This window comes from Chlorocebus sabaeus, chromosome 27 (genome assembly GCF_047675955.1).
Source record: "Chlorocebus sabaeus isolate Y175 chromosome 27, mChlSab1.0.hap1, whole genome shotgun sequence".
In the NCBI taxonomy this organism is placed as follows: Eukaryota; Metazoa; Chordata; class Mammalia; order Primates; family Cercopithecidae; genus Chlorocebus; species Chlorocebus sabaeus.
The window spans coordinates 44,300,761-44,318,667 of record NC_132930.1 but is presented as its reverse complement, the minus strand read 5'-3'; the positions used below and the strand labels follow the sequence as shown (position 1 = coordinate 44,318,667).

Below are 17,907 nucleotides of genomic sequence, written 5' to 3'. Positions count from 1 at the left end.
CAAAGTTATCCTTCAAATATGAAAGACAGATACCATCTTTTCTAGACAAACAAAAGCTGAGGGAATTCACCACCACCACATCTGTCTTAGAAGAAAGGTTAAAGGGAGTTCTTCAATCTGAAAGGAAAAAAAAAAAAAAACAAAAAACACTAGCATGCAAAAAATAAATAAAAAATTAAAAACACCCTGAAAGTTTAGAGTCCATTGTTAAAATTAGGGACATGGACAAACCCAGAATACTCTAATACTGTAATTGTAATACACAATCCACTCATAACTCTAGTATGAAGCCCAGAAGATAAATCTATTAAAAACAGTAATAGCTAAAACAACTTGCTAAGAAATAGGTAAAATAGAAATATGTAAACTGAAACAACTAAAAGTAAAAATATGGGGGAGATGAGGATAAAGGGTATAATTTTTGTTTGTTTGTTTCTATTCTTTCCTTTCTTTGTGATCTAAATTATCATCACTTTAAAATAACATGCTATATCTATAAGATGTTTTTATAAGCCTCCTGATAACCACAATGCAAAAACCTATAATAGATTTAATAAAAATAAGTATCAATAAATTTGAACATACACCTAGAGAAAATCACTTAACCACAAAGAAAAATAGTAAGAAAGGAAGAGGGGATATACAAAATAAACAGAAAACAAGCAACAAAATGGCAATAGTAAGTCCTTACTTATGAATAATAGTACTGAATGTAAATGACCTTGATTTTCCAATGAAAAGGCATAGAGTGATTGAATAGATAAAGAAACAAATCTCAACTATAGCATGCCTACAAGAAACCCACTTCACCTATAATGACACATAGACTGAAAGTGATGGGCTGGAAAAAGTTATTCCATGCAACTTGAAACCAAAAAAGAGCAGGAGTAGCTCTATTTATATCCAATAAAATAGGCTGCAAATCAAAGGCTGTAAAAAGAGACAAAGCAGGTCACTATATAATGATAAAGGGGTCAATGCAGCATGAGGATATAACAATTCTAAATACCTATGCCCTCAATACGAATCTCCCAAGTCTATAAAGCAAACATTAATAAATCTAAAGAAAGAGATAGACTGAAATACAATAACAGTAAGAGACTTTAACACTCCTCTCTCAGTTATGAACAGTTATGGACAGATCATCCAGACAGAAAATCAACAAAGGAACATCAGAGTTAAACTACACACTAGGCCTAATAGGCCTAACTGGCATTTATGGAACATTTCACCCAAATGCTATAGAATTCATCAGCACACAGAGCATTCGCCAGAATAGACCATATCTTAGGTCACAAAACAGGTCTGAACAAATTTTTAAAAGCAGAAATCATATCAAGTATCTTTTCTGACCACAAATAAATAAAACTAGAAATCAATTACAAGAAGAACCTCAGAAACTCCACAAACACATGGAAATTAAACAACATGCTCCTGAATGGCCAATGAGTCAATAAAGAAATTGAGAAAGAAATTATAAAATTTCTTGAAACAAACTAAAATTGAAACACAACACAGCAAAATCTATGGGATACAGCAAAGGAAGTACTAAGAGGAAAGTTTATAGCAATAAACATCTATTTCAAAAGAGAGAAAATATTTAAATAAACAGCCTAATGATATGCCTCAAGGAACTAGAAAAAACATATCAAATCCAAAATTAATAGAAAGAAAGAAATAATAATTATTAGAGCAGAAATAAATGAAATTGAGACCAGAAAACTGTACAGAAAATCAACAAAATGAAAAGTTGGTCTTTTGAAAAGATAAAATCAACAAACTAGACTAAGAAAAGAAGAAAGAAAACTCAAAATAAATAAAATCAGAAATGGAAAAGAGACATAACAACTGAGACCACAGAAGTACAAAGAGTTACTAGGACTAGTACGAACAACTATATGCCAACAAATTGAAAAACCTGGAAAAAAATGGATAAATTCTTGGACACATACAACCCACCAAGATTGAACCATGAGAAAATAGAAAACCTCAATAAATCAACAATTAGTAATGAGATCAAAGCTGTCATAAAGTCTCCTATCCAAAAAAAAAAAAAAAAAAGCCTAGGACCCAGTGGTTTCACCACTGATTTCTACCAAACATCTAAGAAGAACTGATACCAATCCTACTCAAACTGCTCAAAAATAACTGAAGAGGAGGGAATACTTCCAAACTCATTCTCTGAAGCCAGCATTGCCCTGATATCAAAACCAGACAAGGACACAACAAAAAAAACTACAGGCCAATATCACTGATGAATAATGATCCAGAAATCCTCAACATAATGCTAGCAAACTGAATCCAACAACACATCACAAAGATAATACACCACGATCAAGTGGATTTTGTACTAAGCATGCAATGATGGTTTAACATATGCAAATCAATAAATGTGATACATCACGTACAAACTAGGCATAGAAGGAATATACTTCAAAATATTAAAGCCATATACAACAAACCCACAGCCAACATTATACCAAATGGGGAAAAGTTGGAAGTATTTCCTCTAAGAACTGGAGCAAGACCAAGATGCTCACTTTCACCACTCCTATTCAACATAGTACTGGAAGTCTTGGCCACAGCAATCAGCCAAGAGAGAAATGAAAGGCATCCAAATTGGAAAACAGAAAGTAAAATTATACCTGTTGACTCAAGACATGATCTTATAGCTGGAAAAACTAAAGACTCCATGAAAAAACAGATTTGATAAATGAAAGTTAAAATTAAGACTAAAGACTAGTCTTTATTTTAAAAACTAAAGACTCCATGAAAAAACAGATTTGATAAATGATAAAATAAAGTTACAGGATACAAAATCAAGGAACAAAAATCAGCAGTGTTTCTTTACACCAATAATGATCTAGCTAAGAATGAAATCAAGAAGGCAAAACCATTTAAAACTGCTACCAGAAAAATACCTACAAATAAATTTAACCAAGGAAGTGAAAGATCTCTACAAGGAAAACTACAAAACACCTCTTCAGAAATTGTAGATGACACAAATGAAAACACATTTCGTACTTATGGATTAGAAGAATTAACACTGTTAAAATGACCATACATTCCAAAGCAATCTACAGGTTCAATGCAATTCCTAACAAAATATCAACATCATTTTTCACAGAATTAGAACAAATAACCCTAAATTCAAATGGAACCCAAAAAGAGCCCACATAGCAAAAGAAATCCTAAGCAAGAAGAACAAAGCTGGAGGCACCACATTACCTGACTTCAAATTATATTACAAGGCTACAGTAACCAAAACAGCATGGTACTGTTATAAAAACAGACACATAAACCAATGCAACAGAATGTAGAACCTAGAAATAAGGCCACATATTTACAGCCAACTCATCTTTGCCAAAGCTGACAAAAACATAATTAGGAAAAACACACACTCTTCAATAAATGGTGCTGGGAAAATTGAATTGTCCTACGCAGAAGAATGAAAAAGGGCCCCGATCTCTCACCACATACAAAAATCAACTCAAGATGGATTAAAGATTTTAATGTAATGTCCAAAACTATAAAAATGCTAGAAGAAAACCTAGGGAAAGCCCTTCTGAATATTTGTCTAGGCAAATAATTTATGACTCAGACCACAAAAGCACAGGCAAATAAAACAAAAATAGGCAAACAGGCCTTAATTAAACTAAAAAGCTTCCACACAGCAAAAGAAATAACCAACAGTGTGAACAGACAACCTACAGAATGGGAGAAAATATTTGCAAACTATTCATCCAACAGGGGATTAATATCCAGACTTTATAAGGAACTCAAACAACTCAACAACAACGACGACAACAAACAAATAATCATATTTAAAAGTGAGCAAAGGACACAAATAGACATTTTTCAAAAGAAGACATACACGTGGTCGATGGGCAGATGAAAAAATGCTCAACATCACCAATCATCAGAGAAATGCAAATTAGATCCACAATAAGATTTCATCTTACACCAGTCAGAAGGGTATTAATAAAAAGACAAAAAATAACAGATGTTGGTGAGGATGTGGAACAGTGCAACTCTTGTACACTGTTCATGGAAATATAAGTTAGTACAGCCTCTATGGAAAACAGTTTGGAGATTGCTCAAATACCTAAAAATAGAATTACCATTAGATCCAGCAATCCCACTACTAGGTATCTACCCAGAGGAAACGGGAAAAGAAATTAGGATATCAAAAAGATACCTGTACTCATGTTTATCGCAGCACTATTCACAATAGAAAAGATGTGGAATCAAGTCAAGTGTCTATCAGTGGATTACTGGATAAAGAAAATGTGGCGTAAATACAAAATGGAAGACTACTCAGCCATGAACATGAATGAGATCATGTCTTCTGCAGCAACATAAATAGAAATGGAGGTTGTTATCTTAAGTGAAACGAGGCAGACCCAGAAAGATAAATACCACATGTCCTCATTCATAAATGGGTACTAAAAAATATATACATATGGAGGCAGAGAGAATGACAGACAGTGGAGACTTGGAATTGTAAAGGGGTATGGAGGGGTGGATTATCCAAAATTACTTCATGTGTGCAGTTCACAGTATTCGGGTGATGAACACTCTAAAAGCCCTGACTTCACCATTATGCAATCTACACATGTAACAAAATTGTACTTGTACCTTGTAAATTTATATAAACAAAAATAATATTTAAATAAAAATTAAAGATTACAGAATTAAATGAGACTGAGAAATGTTGTATAACCTTCTCCTGGAGAAGTATAATGTGTACTAGTGTATCAGAGACCTTAACAAATCCTACTATAAGTAAATCTGAAACTTTCTTCCCTAAAATATATTTATCAAATATGACCACACAATATGTATTTTCTGGAAACAGTGATTTCTTGAAATACCTTAAATTACCATTCAGGAAGCATTTCCTTCCCTCCATCCCACCAACCTCCTCAAACTGTACTCCCCCCCACCGCCCCACCGATGTTGAACCTGACCATAGGGCTGTGGCAAATGGAACCCTAGGAAATACGATGTGAGCAGAAGTCTTAAAATGTGCTTGTGTGGTTGAGCTTGGCTCCTGAGCTCTGGTGTTCGGCATGAGAAGAACATGTCCTGGTGGCCTGTGTCCTGTTCCTGTCAACTTTGGTCCAAGCACAGACAGATATGAAGCAGACCCAAGCCCACCAACCAGCAGCCTGAACACCCAGCCAAACCTTGACCAAAGCAACCAAACCACAGTCAACACAGGGCTGTGAGAATAAATGCTGAGTGCATGCCACTGGGTTTGGAGGTGGCTTGTTACACAGCATTATGGTTATAAGAGCTGACTAATACACCATCCATCAGAATCGCTATTCTAACAATTGCACTTTGAGACATAAATGTGGCATGGTAAAACATTCTTAGGAGGAAACCTTCCTTAGAAGGAAAGAATGAATGGCACCTGGCAGGAGTTCAAGATACATTTGGAGGGCATATCTTAAAAGTAAGGGGCCTGGAAATGACACAGGCTTTTTAGAGTGGAGAGGTAGGGGTCAAGAAAAAGTTAAGCAATCCAAGTGTAAAAAGACAGGCATGAGATATGAGCAGATGAGTCACAGAGGAGGAGAACCAAAAAGTCAATAAACAGAAAAATATGTTCAATCTTTCCAGGTATCAGGAAGATGCAAAATAACAAGATTAAGCTATAATCTCACACCCACTTGAGTGTAAACATGGAAAGTCTGATAACTCCAAGGTGTGGAGCAATGAGTCACCTCACAGATAAGTTAGCAATAGGTAGAGAAAAAGGAAGTTGCCCACACACCTTCCACCCTATCCAAGCATCTGACTGGAGACGTGTTCACAGATGCTTGCTGCAGCCCTGATTGGAGTGGCAAAAATCTCAGGATAGAAATCCTAGTATCCCACAGCAGGGGAAAATGTAAATCAAATAGATTACACGTGCTACATGTACAAATTACTTACACAAAGTTGGGCAGATAAAGCAGACTTCAAAAGGCAAAGTAATGTCATTCTTTGCAAAACAAGCTAAGCAGTAGAACATATCGATTGCAGGTAGACATACATATATACATACAGACGACAATCAAGATAAATTATGATTTGTATATTGTGTTTTATGTTTTTAATATAAAAGGGGGATGATCCACATCAATTTCAGGGTAGAGGTTACTTCCAGGTGGGTGGCGAGGATGGGTGTGAGAGGATGGAGGAGAGAGTTGAACTTCATCAGAATCTATCTTAGTGTATTTCTTTGAGAGAGAGCGATTCGAAACATATATGGAAAAAATTGACATTGATGACAGCTAGATTATAGGCATTGAGCTGGACTGGGCTCTGGTGTGGTAAAAACTGAGGCCCTAAATTTCAGTGGCACCCACATTATTCCTGCTCACCATCCACTGGCCCGCACTAATCATGCGACCCCAAACTAACCACAAGGGAGACTGGGACGAAGGGAATTATGGATTATTTAGTGAACACTCACTTGGCTCTCTTTCGTGGGTACCTGGGCATGTGTCCTACCATGGTCTGTACTTTTCAGGATATGTTCAAGATTTATTAATTAAAGTGAAGATAAAGAAAAAGAATCACTTCCTATCCCTAACAAAAAGGAGAGGATTCAACTAAGTCATCCTATAGAAAACCTGGGACCAGTTCCACTCCCAATTATCCTGAGACTGCCCCTGGATGAAGGTCCTGCTTGAAGTCAAATGCACCCAGGAAGTGGTAGGGTTGGCCCACCATTAGTGTGGTCCTGGTTCAGGGATGGCACAGGAACAGAATCCCCTGGTCTATAGGACTGTCCCTCTGTTTCAAATCCACTCTGCCCAACAGCCGTGCTCAGTGTGAAGCAAGGGTGATCCCTGAGGCTGCATCACAGCAGGAGGCAGGGCATAGGGAGCAGTCCAAAGTAAGCTTTCTCTCTAGCTCAGAATGCTTGCAGAACTCTCTTCCTCCTCCTGACAGAATAAGAGCCAACTCTAATTTCCTGGCTTCCACAGCATCCCCTAAGATGACCTTGTAAATGTAAAGGGTCTTCTAGGTCTCAGCAGTGTTTCCCAAAAACCACACCACCATCCATCCTTTCTTCCATTCACCCATCCATCTGTCCATCCATCCACCCACCCATCCATCCATATATCCATCTGTTCATCTATCTATCTGTCAGTCCATTCATCCATCTGTCCATCTATCAGTCCATCCATTTATCCATCCATTCATCCGCCCATGTATCCATACATTCATCCATCCATCAGTGCATTTATTCATCTGTCCATCTGTCCATCCATCCATCCATCTGTCCATTATTTCATCTATTCATCTATTAATCCATTCATCTATCTGTCCATTCATCCATCCATGCTTCCATTCATCTATCCATCTATCCATTCATCCATTTGTCCATCCATCCATCCATCCATCCATCCATCCATCCATCTATCCATCCATTCATCCATCCATCTATTCATCTATCCATCTATTCTTCCATCATTCATCCATCTGTCCATCCATCCATCTGCCCATCCATCCACCCATCCATTCTTCCATCCATGTATCAATCCTTTCATCCATCTGTCCATCCATCCATCCATTCATTCATCTATCAATCCATTCATACATTTGTCCATCCATCCATCCATCCATCTGTCCATCCATCTATCAATCCATTCATCCATCTGTCCATCCATCTATCCATCTATCCATCCATCCATCCATCCATCCATCCGTCAATCCATTCATCCAATGCCCACCTTGTATCTCCCGTGCCAGATCTGAGTTTGGTTCCAGGGATCTAGTGATCAATAAGATAAACCTGGCAGGTCTCCATGCTCACATCCTCAACCAGCCTATGTTCTAGGGGTGGTGGTGTGGGGGCAGGGGGGCAAACCATAAACAGGAACTCCCACACTTCAATGAGAGAGGTTGTGAAGAATGCCTGGGGGCCTCTTTGCACTGAGTAGTGAGGGAAGCTTCTTTGAAGAAAAGAGGTTTATGGGGAGACTGAATGGGGGACAGGATCCAGTACCTGGGGTTGGTGCCACGTGCACTCCAGGCAGCAGCCATAGCATGCACAGACCCTTACAAGGACTGAGCTCGGTGTAGTCCAGGGTCAGCCAAGAGGCTACTGTCACTGGACACTGAACAGTAAGAGGTGCAGTGGGAGGAGCTGAGACTGGGGATGGGGTAGGAGCCAGGGGTGGGGTCTTTGCAGGGGATATGGCTTGTATGTCATTTCAAATACCCTGGAAGGATTTTAAACCTCGGTCCTAACCAGCCCAACCTCTGGCTACTTGAAGTGTGGTCCCCAGACCAGCAGTATGGGCAGCACTCGGGAGCTTGTTGGAAATTCAAAGTCTTGGGTCACCCTGGAAACCAGTGGAGTCTGACCATGTGCTCCTTGCAGGAAGATCCCAGGAACCCCGAGTGCCTCTGGAACCTGAGAAGTGCTGCACTAGATCTGCTGTTCCCGTGCTCCTCCCCCGGAAAACCTCTGGGAGGACCTACCCTGAACCCACATCTTCCCTGGCTGGCCCAAGCTGCAGCACTTTTTAAGGGCTTTTCTAAGTGACTTCTTTGTGCCTCTGCTAAGACCCCACAGTCTACACATCGGGCTTTGCTCAACCCTCTGTGGCTTCTGTGGCTCGTGTGAGCGAGACCACGTGGAGGAGCATGCCCTGCACACTTCAAACCTGACGCCAACCAGGGGCTTTCCAGGGAAGAGTGGCGCTCCCCTCCTCACCCCCAGCCTTTTGCACTGATTCAAGGGGGCCTGGGATTGAGCAGAAGACCCCCATCACCACCACAAGAAGAAAAGGGCAGAGCACTGGATCATCATGGAAGCCAGGAGGGGGTGCCACTGACGCGGGGCCGGTTAAATGTAGGACAATTAAAAACACATTCAGCTTAGATTTCAGAGAGCCACTTCCAGAATGAAAACACCGTACCTGTCATTAACAGTGTATCTATTGCAATTACACAGAAGGATTCTTAGGAGACGCAGTGCACATTCATTAATTGTGTCTTTAATAGCCCTATTTAATATGTGCTCTCCAGACGAGGGCACCGCCAGCCTTCCATCCACAGGGGCCTGAAACACAGACACAGGGCGGGGGCGGGAGGAGGCCAATGGCAGGCTCTCAACTCTCAACACCAACTTCCTGCATGAGTCCCAAAACAGAGGGTGAGGACAGGAGCAGGTAATGTGCAAAGGAGAAAATGCCAGTAGTAATTAACACAGAAAACTGCTCCTCCCCATTAGGAAACAAAAACTAAAATGCAAATTAAAGCAATGATGCCGTCCGCTTCCTGCCCTCGGCTCCTCCTGTCAAATGAGCAGGAGTTAGAAAAGTCGCTGGCAGGACGCGGGGCACTGCCCGGGTGGGAATGCACATTCGTCTTGAGGAAGAATTGAAAGCCACCGCACAGCAGCTGTAAATCCACTCATACTCCCTGGTTCAGTCCTGTAACTGATTCATCCCAGCGAACAAAATGAAAAGGAAAACTACCTGCTTAAATTTTTTATGGCAGCATCAATAAGCGGACAGCTAAGTATTAGAGTGAACCAACTCCAGGGGCTCATACCAGCCATAAAAGAAATGACGACGCAGACCCTGTCACTACACGGAAAAACGAGAAACATATTTTATAAATGATAAAAAAAAAAAAAAAAAGCCTGCATTCTGTGTCTCTACCTATATAAACATGTTAGCATCAGAAAAGACAATATAAACAAAGAAAGGAACGGCTCCGACGGGTAGGGATGTGGATGAACTTTGGTGAGATGACTAACGTCTCCGCATGCATTTTTAATAACGGCAAAGAAATATCTGGTGATGAGAGACGGGGATGAGAAGGGAACATGGAAAATTAAAATCTGTCCATTTGCTTCGGAGAAAAACTGAATTCAGATCATGCACTGTTCTAGGGACATTTCACACATTTCCTCATTCGGTTCTCACAACTTCCCCTCGGAGCATCTTATCCCCATTTAACAGATATGGACGGAGGCTCTCCGGAGGAGAAGGAAGCCCCCATTACCTGGCCCTTGGAGCAGCTGTGAGTGGGTGGTTTGACCTCTCGGCTGCCACCTGCTTCTGAGGAATCCTGTCTGGAGCCTGTAAGTGAGGGGTCTTGGGTCCTATGCCAGACACAGTCAGTCCCACCCCACCCCCACCGCACAAGGACTCCAGCAAACGTGAACTAAGCCAGCAACTCTGTCGTATAAATGCAGATCACTCCAGGAAAGATCGCTCCCTGTTCAGACGACACACCAGGAAAGATCGCTCCCTGTTCAGACGACGCTTCAGACAGTCTCACTGCCTCCACGTCCAGCCACACTGAGAGGCTGCAGTGAGGGGAGGGAAGCAGGTGCTCTGGAAACTTCTGAGGTGGGTAGCCCCAGGCAGATCCCTCCATGCCAAGGAGGGCTGCGGCCCAGTGCTTGACAGCCGTGCTGGAGTTGGGACGAATCAGGTAACTGAGGGCCTTTGCTGGAAGGAGGAGAAGACTTGACCCTCTCCATCTGCTTTGTCACCGAGGAACCCGCCCTGAGACCCCCTGCCCAGCAGCGAGGGCACCCTCCCTCGGCTTTCCCTGTCCAGGAGTGTTGGCCCCAAAACTGGCCTTGGAACTTACATTTTCAAAGAGCAGCAATGAGATTTCACAGGGCCCACAGAGCTTACAGTTTTCTGCTCTTGTCTGGAAGTAGTGAACACCACCTTGCCCAGCACTGGAGGAACGAGACATTTTCAAAGCAACCCACCAGTACATAAAGCAACGGGGGGCCGTGGCAGGGAACATCCGTCGTCCTCTACACAGAGACGCCGCCCATCACTCACCCCCCGTTTTCTGGTGGTGACGATGGAATTAGAGGAGACCAGTGGGTCTGGGAGGTGAAGCCACACTGAGAGGAGCTTCTAGGAAACGTGTTTCTGCTGGGGGAGCAGGTGAGGACCACTCAGGGGACTGTGAGAGTCTTAACCCCTGAGTTTGGCTTCATTAGCAGCACAGATGACCAGGCCCGTGGGCTCCAGGCGATGTCATTCCTTCTACAGCAAAGAAAGAACCCAACTCAAGACACCGTTTCAATAACTTCCCAGCGCATCGCAGAAATCCCTCAGTAAGAACCCACAGAATGAATCACCAAACCCCTTAGCTAAAAGCAAAGCCAAAATGGAAAATAAACCAACTCAAGGTCCTGATCAGCAGGGATAGGCATCTTTTTATGGATTTCAAATAGAAAAATGAATTAATCATTACTTGAGAAACATATGTTGGAAAGCAAAACGGTTTCACACCCAGAGAACATGGAGGTGGTAATCGGTGCATGGAAGAAAGAGAATCTTTTGCGGGAGAAAAGTTTTGAAACCACAGCCCAGAGGCTGGGAACCATCTGTACCCTTCCTGGGTGAGTGGATGTAAATATTGAAGAGGATGATAACCAAAATGGGTTCTCAAAACCTCCTTCTTCCTCATCTCATTTAAAACATCTCATTTAAAACATCTCATTTAAAACATCTCATTTAGAACATCAACCTAATGTTCCTGGACTGGATTCACATTTCACACATAAAGAGATATCCCCCATCGCCAGCAGCTTATTTATTTACCAAGCTCTTTGGCTAAGCCTGGAAGAAAGAAAAGTGTCCAAACAATGAGCATAATCAGAGCCTTTGGTGGACTCCAGGAGCTGCGTGTGAAGTTCTGAGCACAAGCGAAGGGAAATTGTGCACTGACCTGAATTCACAATGCAAACCCTCCTCCTCCGGGGAGGAAAGAAAGGAAGCGGGGAGAAAAACAGAAAGAAAAGAGAAGAAAGCCAAGATGCTTTCTGAACAGTTGTCTATTCTGCAGTGCAATTTACACCCACTGCCCAAACTGTGAAGCTACTTTCAACTTTTCCCTTATGCATTTTCTAGCCAAAGAAAAGTTGCGAGGCCACCGACTCACAGGGGCTACGACAGCGAGGTGTTTGGATCTCAGTCCTCAGCGGAGAGCCTGGGAAGACGGCGCGCAGGTGCATAAGAGAAAGGCCTGCCATCGGGCCGACTTACCGCCACAGCGAACTTTCCAGAACCTTCCCCATGTCTGCGTGGTAGTACTTCGTCAGGATCAAGATCACCTGTGGTGTTAACAGAAAGTAAAAGGCAGAAATCAGTGGGTTCCAAGGTTCTCAAAGAGAGGTACAGCGACACCACTCCCTGCCAGAATTTGGGGTCTCTAAACATCAGCTGCCGAGGGGCCTCTCTCAGTCAGTATCCCCGGGAGGCTCTGGGCCAACCTGCATGAGAGCCCTTAGATGTGGGCTTATCTCTGCTCTGAGGACTGGCTTGTGCTCTGCAGAATGACTTTGGGAACATCTGAATCCAGTGAAATCCACACAGTAGCTGCCATTTGTTGGAAATAATTCAAATCCAGCCCTGGAAAATCCCAAGCTGTGGCAAAGGGAGTGCCAGGGCAGTGGTCCCTGTGTGAGGACGGAGTGTGTTTGGCAAGGCTTCTGGAGACGGGGCTTTGTCTCCACCAGCACATTAGAGGATCTCCCGAGCCTGCTGGAAACAGCTGCCAGGGCTGCAATCTAAGACCAGAGCAGGTCCCTGTGGTCCGTCTGTCGTTACTTGTTCTGGAGTGGTGTCTGTGGAGGCACAGCCAAGACGCTTGGGGGCCCAGGAGTCCTCGGTGGTACACACCTGTGTTTGTGGTTGAGAGCATTCATTCATTCATCACACATTCATTCATTCATTCATCACACATTCATTCATTCATTCATTTATCACATACAGGGCCCTACCTGACCACGCTGTTCGCATTTCAGGCCTGTGCAGAAAATGCAACTATTAAATGAAAATAAAAGTGTTTAGGAGCATCTAATTGTTTTTTGAAACAACTGTGTAAACAAAAAAAGGGTAGGGGTGGGGAGTAAGGATGCACCAGCCCTGACGGGAAAAAGATTTTCCCAATTACTGCACCGGCCACTGCGTTTTCATATACATCAAATTTCATTTCACTCACTGCCAGTCTCCATTAGCTGTTCCTAACACTCCCGTGGCCAGGGAAGCCCCCAGGAGGTAAGATGGGAACAGCCTTGGGTTTTGGAGAGGCTGTTCGCCTGGTTATTTGGGGTCACCACCCTGGTCATCCCCAACGGTCGGGCTCCTCCATGGAAGCAGAGCTCTCTGTGCTCGGCCCTAAGGTGCTGTTTCCACAGATAGCAGCTGGGCTGACCTGTCTTTCTTTCCCTGGTGATTGGAGCAGGGAAGACACGAGGAGGGGCTGTTCCCCGAGATGGGACAGGGTGCATCTTCCAGGCAGCGATGATTTTAAAAAGCAAGGCCTTGTCAATCAGGGCCAGGTTGGCTACGCCATGCTCAGGAACAAAGCGATTTTCTCTTGTCAGCTCACAGCCTACCATCGGAGCCGGGTCCCTCTGAGGAGTGGGGAGCTGACAGGGTGTGGACTTGAACCCACTGATTCATATTTGATATAGTCACGCTGTTCCCAGAGGGGATTCTGTGCAGCCAGAGTGTGGCAGCTGGAAGGGACCTCAAAGTCTGTTTGATCCGGCCTCATCCAGGAGGAAATCCCTGCCCCAATCTGATCTTGGAGCAGTGAGATCCAGGCTCTGCCCTGGCCTCGAGGGGTGGAGCTCGGCTCTGGAGGGCACCCTGCCGTTCTGCAGACTGCTGGGTTTGGGGCACACCCTGCTGTGAGGCTGGCTCCACGTCCCCGTCCCTCCTGCCTGTACATTCTAGCTCTGCCGCTGTGGACAGTCACCCAATCACCCAGCACGACTGCTTCCTCCTCCCCATCCCTTAAGGGGAGAGTCCCCACCAGCCCACCCCCTCATTCTAAACCCCAACATTTGGGGCCTTTGCACAAGGCGTTCCTCATCCTGGGATGCTCTTCTCCAAACTCCCCAGCCCTATTTCCTCAGTGAATTCCTGCTCAACCTTCAGATCTCAGCCTGACCCACACCACCCCCAGGAAGGCCCCCCACACTGGGCTCAATGCCCCCTCCACATACCCTCTCCAGCCCCACTGGACTCCCTGCAACCCCGCACAGCTCACAGGGTCTGCGTCCACTGCTGAGTAATAAACTGTTAAGACCTTGTTTATCTCCCCAGTGTGGGGCACAGCACCTGCCGTATAACAAGCACTCACACCACTCACTGAGAGAAATACAGGTGACTTTGCCCAAAGGAAGGATCATGTATGCAGTGAAGTTGGGCAGAGGCCAGTGCCTCACTCCCCACCACCACCACCACCACACTCCTTCCACTCTGTCCTGGGGACAGAATCGCTCTACTGGCTTCAACCGGCCCGACTGAATGGGACTTTGGGTACCTGTGGGGGTTGTCTTTGCCCGGGGCTGAAACAAGGAGATCGCCCAGGAAGGGCCAGTGCTGGAGGAGCCAGACAGCAAGGCAGCCCCACCACAACCTGACTCTGCAATCGTCAAGGAGAAGAATGCTGATGTGAGGTCCGACCACCCGGGTTCCACACTTGGCTCTGCACTAGCGGACACTCAACTTCAACACTTCTCAGTTTTCCAGTCTACGATGATGCCATGGTGATGATTAAATATTCAGTAGCAAACGCGAAATGACCCACAAGTCATGGGGCTGTCGCCGTTAAGAATAACGATAGCTAAGAACCACAGGTTTCTGCGATGAGCCCCACAGTTACAGCACCCCCCAATGCCCCAGGGAGGCCGAAGACGTGCTGCCCCCCCGCCCCACGCCCCCAGGAGCCCCGTGTTATGATCTCTGTTTTACAGATGAAGAATCTAAAGCAGAGAGTGCTTCAACATTTTGCCAAAAGCTACACACTCAGCAAGTGGCAGAGTTAGAATTTGATCCCAAGCAATTCAACGTCAAGCTCGGATTCTTTGCTGCCACGCTGAAAGCCTGTGTTTTCAGAAGAAACTTCTATTAAAAGTGGTTTCGAAGAACCAAAACTTACGACATGCCCTTCTGGGGCCCTCGGCTAACAGCTTTGGAAATGAAATATCCCCGGGACAGTTTTTTCAGTGGCTGGTGTGTTAGCTTTGGGGCTCTTTGATCTGGGTGGGAGAAAAATCGGGAATGTGAGTCAGGGCCACACAGCCCCGGCCGTTGCCAAGGGTCTCCTCCCATCCAGAGGCTGCCTGAGCCCGCAGCCCACAGGGATCTTTCCCAGACGGCCAGGAATGTCCAAGCAGAAGACGAAGAAAGAAGAGCTACTGCTGCCCGCAAGAGGTTAGCTGCTGCCACCGCTCATTATTTCAAAGTCTCCTCAGGATGCACACATCACCCTGCGTCTCATCCTCTCACGTCCCGTCCTCCCGGCTGTGGGGTAGGCAGTGCACAAATCTGTTCCTATTCTCCCAACGTCATTTTATCAAATGGGCCAGGGAGCCAGGGTGCTGGGATCCCAATCTGTGCCGGCTCAGCCTGTGACAGCATCGACTCATCCACTCTTTCGCAGCCCCCATCCCCCGACTGGGAGGGGCTGATATTACTGTACTCACATTACGGCTGAGGAAACTGAGGCACAGAACCACCAAGTGACCTGCCTGGCATCGCACACAGCAGAGCCAGGAGCTCTTGTGCCCAGGCCCAGGGCTTTTATGGGTCTCCACTTCATTGCTGCCCTCACGCCTCTGTGATGCCTGCCTCGTAAGCACGAGCCAAGGAGATGCCCAGGGTTCCTCTGAGGCACCACCACCCAGGTCCAGCCCAGCCGCCCTGGCAGAGACGTCAGCCTCTTTGGAATTCCCGAACCTACCTGCCCGCCCCTGAGGCTGCTAGGCAGTAAGCTCCATGACGGGGGGGACTCTCCCACCCCTCAACCCCTGTGGGCCTAGCACTGAGCAGAAAAACCCATCAATCTTTCCTTGAGTAAATCAATGAGTGGGTGAGTCCATGAGGACATGGATGAGCATCCGTACAGCAGCTGATGCAGACAGGAGGCAGAACCTGTCCTTCAGGCCCAGTCCCAGCCAACCCCAAAGCCCCTGATGTCTGGGGGCTCCTGGCAGAGTCCATCACCCGCTCCTCCTGACACCTAAGGGTAGGGAACACGCCCTGTCCTGGAGGCCCAGGGCTCCCTCACAGTGATGCCCGTCCTAACCCTCAGGGGAGGGGCTCCAGAACCCTGGGAGACACGAGGTTTCATCTTCCTTGGCCCAGTGAGAGCCCACAGAGGAGTTCCCCAGCGTGGAGTGTTCCAGATAGCCGGGGCCGGGCGACTGGCCTGCGACCTGCACAGCCACGAAGCCCCTGAGCTTGGTTTCAGGCTCTGCTATTGCCGTCTTGAAATTCTTGAGAATGTCTGAATGGGGGCCCTGCGCTTTCACTTTGCGCTGAGCCCTGCAATAATGGAGCCGGTCCTGCAGCCGCTGCCACTCCACTGCATCTGCGAGTTTCAGCGCCTCCCCAGCCCCGCTAATGGTTAAGGACTGTGTGTCTGCAGAGCACCCCGATTTTATTCACCCATTGTGCACCTACCTCCCGTGCAAGTGAGGGCGGATCTGGTGAGGGGCTGGAAGGAGGTGTGTCAGATTCAACAACAGAGCTCACAGGAACTCAGGATGCCATCACCACTGCTTCACTTTAGAAACAGGGAAACTAAGGTTCAGAGAAAAGGAAGGGCACGGCGGGGACAGACCCTGGTCCTGGTAGGTCCACATCCACAGCCTGGCCCCCGTGTCCACTGCCTCTGGCTTTATTCCAGGGAAGGGCCTGCTCCCTCCCTGAGAGGGACTGAGGGTACCCTTCCCCAGAAGGAAAAGAACCCTGAAGTCCACACTCAGTTCCTAGAGAGACCCTAGGCCGGCCATGGTGTCCCCACCCTGATCACCATAGCCAGCCCCGACCTCCACCATACAACTCAACGCCAAGCCCTGTGCTGGGCTCACAGGAGGGTCCTCTGCTCTGCCCTGAGCCGTCCAACTTGCCTGGAGAGGAGGATCCTCCGCTCTGCCCTGAGCCGTCCAACTTGCCTGGAGATGAGGGGCCTGGGCTACGTCTCAAAACTCTGGCAGTGGGAGGGAGCGGAGGCTAACCAGCCTCGGACCCACAATGGCATTAACTGGACTTTCTGCTGCTCTGGGGAATGGGGGCTGGCACAGAGGAAGTCTCAGCTTCAGGGTTGATGGGCCAGGAGCAAAGTCGTCAGCGTCTTCACCTGTGAACAGCATGAACTGGAAGTCAATGCTGTCTTTACCAGGTGGCCCTGGCAGAGTGGGCACTTCTCAGACGGACTAAAATAAAACAAAGCGGGTGTGAGGCAGAGTGGCCAGGCTCGCTGAGCCTCAGTTTCCTGATCTGAGAAATGGTGCTAACTGGGAGATGCGGGAGGGTCTCCCCATCTTTTTGCATCTATCCACACAAACTTAGACCAGAAACCAGAACACAGACGCCTGACGCTCAGCCCCTCCTCCCTGAGTGGCCACTGGCACGTTTCCAAGTCCGCAGAGTTTGCAGTTTCTCCACCTGTCAAATGGAGAGGTTGCTCCCTTCCAAAAACTAGAGCCAATCGATGGCTTTAGAACCCCCAAACATCATGAAATCTGTTCCATTCCAAACAACCTAATAATTAGCCCTGGGAGTTTCTAAAAGGCCATTTTCATAAACTGCTCCACCAAATCCTTCCCCAAATGTAACCAGCATCCACCAGGAACGAGGTCAGCTGTTCCATAATCCAGGGGTCAGGTTCACCATTTACCATCCAAGGGAAGTTCACTGGGCCTCCTCTGAGACCCTGGGCCACTTTCCTCTGCTCTTGTGCAGCAGGGCCTGACTCAGCAGCACGGCAATGGTCCCAGGTACAAACTCCTTATGGAGAGACACGCAATAATCCCTTCGGAGAGACGCACAGCGAGCTTTTCTGAGCCAGCCTGAACCCTGGCCCTGCACGAGTGCCCGGTTCCCCCAAGCTTTGTTT

General features: G+C 46.2%; 1 protein-coding gene across 4 annotated transcripts in view; it reads right to left on the bottom strand.

Annotated features, from left to right (window-relative positions):
• Positions 1-17,907, bottom strand: part of SORCS2 (sortilin related VPS10 domain containing receptor 2) — a 550,792-nt gene that overhangs the window by 330,993 nt on the left and 201,892 nt on the right. For all 4 annotated transcript variants that reach the window (XM_073012526.1, XM_073012528.1, XM_073012527.1 and 1 more), the window contains exon 2: positions 12,036-12,103. In XM_073012526.1, the coding sequence (XP_072868627.1) occupies positions 12,036-12,103 (68 nt within the window). The remainder of the gene's footprint in view (positions 1-12,035; positions 12,104-17,907) is intronic.